Here is a 7,407-nt window from a genome sequence, read left to right on the forward strand (position 1 = left end):
CCGCACATTGTTTTCCCAGAAAAGATGTTAAAAAAGGGCCCTTATTATTTAGCAAAGACAGGTTGTAAAGTTTCCGCCTTCTCTTTTGGCTCCTTTCTTCACGGCAAGGCTCGTAATTTTACAGGATGAGATTAGCGGCTACTGTCCGAGGGAAAATGCACAAGACCAGCATCACCTCTCGTTTCCTCCCTCGCTTGTCGTTCAAATACCTGCCGACCTCCAGCAGACATTTCATCGCACCGCCACACCACACCATGAGGGTCCAGCTCGCTCTACTTCTTCTCTCCCTCGTGGTCGCCTCCACCAGCCCCCTCGCTGTTGCTGATGATCTTGATTATGGCGGTGGAGTGAAGAAATCTGAAGCGCGCCCCCCGATGTCTCCACCAACACTGAGAAGAAACCTGAGGCAGACTCCTACATCTCTGCTAGTGCTGTCAGCGTCGAGAATAAACCCAAAGCCGCCTCTGACGTCTCCGTCAGTGCTGAGAAGAAACCTAAGGCCGACTCCGTCTCTGCCAGCGCCGAGAAGAAACCCGAAGCCGCCTCCGACGTCTCCGCTAGCACCGAGAAGAAATCCGATGGTGACTCTTACGTCTCCGCCAGCGTTGAGAAGAAACCCGAAGACACCTCCGACGTCCCCGCCAGCGTTGAGAAGAAACCCCAGGCCGACTCCTACGTCTCCGCCAGTGTCGAGAAGAAACCCAAAGCCATCTCCGCCAGCGCGGAGAAGATAGCCGAGGCCGCCTCCGACGTCTCCGCTAGCGTCCAGAAGAAACCCGAAGCCGCTCGTGAGAAGAAACCTGAGGCCGACTCCTATGTGTCCACTAGTGCTGAGAAGAAACCCGAAGCTGTCTCCGCCAGCGTCGAGAAGAAACCTGAAGCCACCTCCGACGTCTCCGCTAGCGTTGAGAATAAACCCGAAGCGACCTCCTACGTCTCCGCGGCCAGCGCCGAGAAGAAACCTGAAGCCGCCACCGACGCCTCTACCGCCCCTGAGAAGAAACCCAAAGCTGTCTCTGCCAGCGCGGAGAAGGGACCTGAAGTCGTTGCTGACTACGCCGGTGCTAAAAAGAAACCTGTTGTTGCCCCCGACAATGTTGTTGCGGAAAAGAATTCAGTAAGCTCCTCTGGCTATGCTGGCATGGAAAAGAAACCCGAAGGTGCCACCAAGGCCGTCGAGGAGAAGAAATATGAGGTCGCCTTCGAGAAGACATCCAAAGAAAAGAGCGAGCCCTCCCAACCTTCCACCACTGAGAAGAAACCCAAAGGTAAAAGCGACCATGGCACCGAGAAGAAGTCCAAAGGCAAGAAGGACGCCTCCGGATACACTGGTGTGGAGAAGAAACCAAAAGGAAAAGTAGATACCCCCAAGAAGGCCGGGGCCGAGAAGAAACCAAAGATGCCGAAGAAGGAAGAGCCAAAGAAGAATGACAAGCCCAAGTCATCAGAGCCTGCCACAACCGATGCTTATGTTGCACCGAAGGAAGAGCCAAAGACGCCAACAACTGCGGCACCCGACACTAACACCGCAACAAAGAAGGAAGAGTCGAAGAAGCCAGAAGCTTCAACGCCCGACACGTACACCGCACCAAAGGAGGAACCGAAGAAAGAGGAGCCCAAAAAGGAGGAGCCAAAGAAGGTGGAGGTCATGCCTGTCAGACCTGACACCTACAACAAGCCAAAGGAGGAGGCGAAGAAGGAGGAGCCAAAGAATAAAGAGATTACCGTAAACAAACCTGACACATACACCGAGCCAAAGAAGGAGGAGTCAAACAAGGAAGAGCCTAAGAAGGAGGAGATTGCAGCCAGCTCACCTGATACCTACACTGAGCCAAAGGAGGAGCCAAAGAAGGAGGAGGAGCCCAAGAAGAAGGAGATCGCTACTAGCTCACCTGACACCTACACTCAACCAAAGAAGGAAGAGCCCAAGAAGGACGAGATCGCGACCAGCTCACCTAACACATACATCACGTCAAAGAAGGAGGAACGAAGGAGGAACCAAGGGTGTGTTTGGTTGGAGAACCAACTGTCATGGAATGGAATGGTTCCATTCCAGAGGAACGGGTCGGTTCCGTTCCTGTGTTTGGTACGAGCAAAAAAGTGAAACGGGATGGTTCCGTTCCAGTGTTTGGTTGGGAGACATGGAATGAAAATTGGAATAACAAAAATTCAAAATTTCAGCAGCATTTCGTTTGTATTTTGAAGAAAAACAACACAACAATATATATATTGACATGTAACACAATTTGCAGCAACAGGCAGAGAGTGCAGCAGGCAACGCGGGCAGCAGCAGGCAGCGCGGCAGGGAGGAAGGGGCGGCGCGCGCAGGGAGGAAGGGGCGACGCGCGCAGCAGCAGGCAGCAGCAGGCAGCGCAGCAGGCAGCAGCAGGCAACGCGCGCAGCAGCAGGCAGCAGCAGGCAGCGCAGCAGGCAGCAGCAGGCAACGCGCGCAGCAGCAGAGCGCGGCGCGGCAGGGAGGAAGGGGCGGCGCGCGCAGCAGCAGAGCGCGGCGCGCCAGGGAGGGAGGCGGCCGGCGGCCGGCGGCGCAGCGCGGCAGGGAGAGAGGGAGGCGGCCGGCGGCCGGCGGCGCAGCGCGGCAGGGAGAGAGGGAGGCGGCGCGGCAGGGAGAGAGGGAGGGAGGCGGCGCGGCAGGGAGAGAGGGAGGCGGCGGCGCACCTGGAGAGGGAGAGAGAGCGCCGGCGCAGCTGGGGAGGAGATGAGGATAGGGCTGCGCGAGACGAGCCGTTCCGTGCGATTCCGTGGATTTGCTGGTGCTAGCGCATTCCGGATCTGAGGGGAATATTCCCTAAAGTGGAATGGGTGGGTTCTACTCCGGTTGGTAAACCAAACGCAGGAACGAGGGCTAGGAACGGGTCCGACCCGTGACATTCCAGTCCATGACAGCAACCAAACACACCCCAAAGGTACCAACAACCGACACCACTGACAGCTATGCCGCACCAAAGAAGGCCCAACCAGAGATGATGGCGGCTGCAACATCTGATAGCTACACCGCGCCGAAGAATGCTCAGCCAGAGACACCGGTGGCTAGCACAACCGACGCTAATGCTGCGCTAAAGACTGCCCAGTCGGAGACAGAGGCGGCCAGCACAACCGATAGTTATGCCGCACCGAAGACTGCCCAGCCAGAGACACCGGCGGCTGAAACAACCGATGCCTATGCCGCGCCGCGAGCAAGGCCCTGGAACAAGAAGATCGGACATTCCCTCCTGCCGCACATGTAAGTCCAACAACTCATCCATTTTCCTAGCGATCAACCAAGATAACTTCCCCTCTCAATTCACTTAAGGAGGTACTATGACCAGAAAACCGGCCGACGCTCATTTTTATACCCAATTTTCATTGTGTAACTACTTATCTAGAGTGTACCACTTATGCAACTCTGTTTGCAATATTATTGTATTGTCTGTAAAGAGAACTCATGTACTTGTCATGTAAAGAAACGAGTGTGATATTACTTTTTATTCTAAAAAGAACAATCATCTACCATGCATGTAAAGAGTGGATTCAGAATATCCAGGTTTCATGAATATTTTGGGGATTGTTTCATAGAGTGTGCAAATGCTTCGTAGAAGTTCCATCGCGCCTCGGCTAAACATTCATCACGTATAAAGTTTAAGATCTATGGCTCACATATATAATTTCGTTCCCAAATTAGTTAAGAGTCGCTAGGATTTCATCACATAGTGTTTTTTGGTACTATAGCCTTAGCTCCTTACTGCTATCATGGAACAACTAAAAGGATTGATATGGTTGACTAGAGAGGGGGTGGTGGAGGGGGGTTGAATAGACAACTAACAATCTTAACCTTTTCTTTAACAAATTAAGTTTAGCAACAAATAGGTTGTTAGATATGCAACCAAGTGAGCAACATATATGATGGTAGCAACAATAAAAACAAGTAACTAATACAAGTAAATGTAAGAAGTAACCACAAGTCGAACCAATGAAGACGAGGATGTGTATCCGAAGTTCCTTCCCTTTGAGGGGAAGTATTCTCCTTTGGAGCGGTGTGGAGGCACAATGCTCCCCAAGATGCCACTAAGGCCACCGTATTCTCCTCACATCTCACATAATGCGAGGTGTCGTGATTTCACTAGTGGTACCCTTGAAGGCGGCGACCAAATTTTTACAAACAAGGTTGGTGCAATCTCCACAATTAAATTGGAGGCTCCCAATGAAATCATGAAGCTTCACCACAATGGAATATGGCTTCGAGGTGACCTCAACCGTCTAGGGTGCTCAAACACCCAAGAGTAACAAGATCCGCGATGGATTGGTGGGGGAATCAAATTTCTATTGGTGGAAGTGTAGATCAAGACCCTCTCAAGCAAACCCTAGAGTATCAACAAGTTTTGTTGGCTAGGAAGAGAGATCGGATGAAAATGGAGCTTGGAGCAACAATGGAGCTTAGGGTTGGGAAAGGTGGTCTTCTCAGGGAAGAAGAACCCCTTTATTTAGTGAGGGAACAAATCCAACTGTTACCCACTCACTCAGCCCGCATAGTACCGCTAGGGCAGAGGGCAGCAGCCAGAGAGGGAGGCCGATAGTATTACCGGAGTGGTACTACCGCTGCTAGGAGTGGTACTACCGCTCACAAGAGGTAGTACCGCCTCCTATATCCGATCAGGATATGCTGCGGACCTAGCCCAGAAGTACCAAAGGGTTCTGGCGCGGTAGTAACAAGCGGTACTACCGCTCGCTGGGCGGTACTACCGCTCGAGAATCCGCTCAGTCCGACACGAGAAGTGTCGAGACCCACGTGCAGCGGCACTAGCGAGCGGAACCAGCTAGACAATTTCCGCCCCGGAGGGGTACTACCGCCGACCAGGGCGGTACTACCGCTGATAAGAGGTAGTACCGCTTGGATCTTTCTAGGCAGGATATGGGAATGTAGGATGCTGCATTAAGGTGGGAAAGAGGGTGCGAAGGAATGTGTACGTGATGATTCCACCCAAACCTTTTCGAAGTGGACCCCCTCTTAATAGTACGACTTTTCCTACGACTCAAGTCCACCGACAACGAAACGTAAGAGAGAAAACGGTCTTCATATAAATGCACCGAGGGGCATGAATCGTCTTGTGCCAAATGATGAAATACATGAAAGGCTTAGTGCACACAATTAGTCCGCAAACACATTGTCATCAGTCACAAAAACCACTAGGGTAGAAATATGCCCTTACAATCTCCCCCTTTTTGATGGATTGATGACAACATGTGATCTGTACAGAAGATAAATATAATATAGAATGCAAACCCCACTTTCTACAAAATGTACACAACCCCCACTAGATGTGTGCACTGTTTAAGTATGCTTTTGGAATGCAAATTGCACACACTAGGATCAACACCCACCTATAATTTATAGGCAAACACTACTTGCACTTAGGGAAACTAAAAGTAATATAGATGCAAGAAGTGATGTGAGCATTAATAATAGGGCACAAGATAAGCATCTCACAAACTTAATACATACGATAAAATTAAGGTAGCATATGTCCCACACCATATTACGTAGTCTCACAAGAGTCCTACACACATAAAAAGCACAACAAATGATAAAAGAGTTCACGAGTGAATAAAGATGGGCAACGAAAAGAATACTCGTGACTCTCTCCAATCCAAACTCTCTCCCTCTTTTGCAGCAAGATGCCAAAAAGGACAGAGAGAACAAAGAGGATGCAGGAAGGTTGGTAACTCTGGTGACGAACTTCAATATTCTCCAGACTCAGAGCTGTGATGAACGGTGCCAGGAGGAGGAGGAGAGCGAGGCAAGTCAGCATCGAAATCCCATGGGCAGTGACGAGCAATCCAGGTGTCCTCATCAGTGAGTCTGTCCTTAGAACCGCTCTTAATCGTTAAACCACCGTGCCTACCAAGAGCCTTGTGATGACTAATAGCCGCCTTTTCAGCCGCATGAGCCCTGTACCAACCCTTGGTCTGCAGACAGAAGAGCTTCTTCATCTTCTCCTTTAGCTTCTTAGCCCAAGATGGTTCTACAATAGGGGCACAACACGGGAAGCAGTGTCATCTTCAGCAACAAAATTCTCACCAGCCTCTTCATCATCAGAATTTGCATCCGTATCTTTTCGCACATCCTGCTCATGGACAATGTGAGTATCCCACTTATCCTTCTATCGAAGTTGCACTACCTTGTATGATACCAACTCCCCACACTCAAACAACTCGCCAAGAAGGTTTCTTCCCAGGTCTTCTCAATCAAATACATCAGACGGGGCCCATAGATGGGGAACTTACGCTCAGAAACAGTAGAAAGAAGCTCACAACACATAACATGAGAAACATCCAGTGGCTTCACATTAACCTTGAACTTATGGCGGTAAAGGAGCATATCCACCAAGTATGAGTGTACACGATCCAGATTCCCAACTCGAGGGAACAAAGTGTGATGGAAGATGCGGTGCATGATATCTAAAAATGGTTCCAACACCCAAGTGGACTTGCCTGTTGTAGAGGAGATCTTCTCGGTACTGTACTTGTAAAGTGCTTGCTTATGGGTTGCGGCATGCTCTCAGTGTGGACGGAAGCCAAAAGGATTCTCGAGTCCCTTGTCATCAAAGACAAGCAAGTTCATGAACGTCTTTTGGTGAGGACATCAACACCATTGTTACACCTACAGCCCCAGCTGCTATACATACTGGACCAGTTACTAGAGCTTACGTACGCCAATTGAATTACCAGGTACTTTTGTTTCTTGGAAAACCTTCTAATATTCATGAACATATGCTGCTGCCTAAGTTAGATACTTTTGTTGTACTTATGAATGAAGGACCTAGCATGGACAAGAAGGATATCTGCTGGAGCGGGATCAAGCATGGAGAAGAAGGTGCACGCGCGGGAAAGAATAATGGAGCTTCCATTCGTGATTTTTGCACTTTGAAGCCACCATAAGGAGAGCATGAAGGCTTGGATGAAATATTCAAGACACCACTTTATAAATTTTGTCCATAGGCTATTATAGGTGCTGCACCACCTTATTTTTGGGCCAGGCCCATGTAATTTTGAAATACCATATTATAGGCTACATTTAGAGTCTGTATGTATGGGGAAACTGAGTTAGGGTCGGTTTCGGACCCGTCCTCCAAGGGGTCACGAAAATCCTCCTCTATTCGCCATATATACAGCCCTTAGGGCGCCGTTTAGACTTGGGTTTTCTTTAGATTACAAGATTGCCATAGCTGCAACTTCACGTTCTTCGTTTGTGTTCCATGACCAGACAAAGGCGTCACAGAACCCCAGTTTCATCAATAAAGCTTTCCTCTTATATTCGCAATATCCAGATTGCAATCTTAGTTTCTTGCTCGTTCTTCGTTTGTGTGCAGGAAACGGACCATCATGTTCAGGTTGATTGTGCTCCGGTGTGGT

General features: G+C 49.8%; 1 protein-coding gene across 1 annotated transcript; it reads left to right on the plus strand.

The window, feature by feature from the left end:
* The first annotated feature begins 2,687 nt into the window (after positions 1-2,687).
* On the plus strand, positions 2,688-6,962 carry LOC123448378. The gene is made up of 2 exons (XM_045125233.1): positions 2,688-3,241; positions 6,558-6,962. Exons 1-2 carry the CDS (start codon positions 3,124-3,126, stop codon positions 6,713-6,715), a joined length of 276 nt encoding a protein of 91 aa, XP_044981168.1. The 5' UTR covers positions 2,688-3,123; the 3' UTR covers positions 6,716-6,962.
* The last annotated feature ends 445 nt before the right edge of the window (positions 6,963-7,407 follow it).

Source organism: Hordeum vulgare, chromosome 4H, assembly GCF_904849725.1.
Source record: "Hordeum vulgare subsp. vulgare chromosome 4H, MorexV3_pseudomolecules_assembly, whole genome shotgun sequence".
In the NCBI taxonomy this organism is placed as follows: Eukaryota; Viridiplantae; Streptophyta; class Magnoliopsida; order Poales; family Poaceae; genus Hordeum; species Hordeum vulgare.

Excerpts from the sequence above, each read along its gene's own strand:
- LOC123448378 (XM_045125233.1), top strand. The coding sequence starts at position 3,124 with ATGCCGCACCGAAGACTGCCCAGCCAGAGACACCGGCGGCTGAAACAA. Across the intron at positions 3,242-6,557 it reads CATTCCCTCCTGCCGCACAT|TGTGGACGGAAGCCAAAAGG; the intron begins GTAAGTCCAACA and ends GCATGCTCTCAG.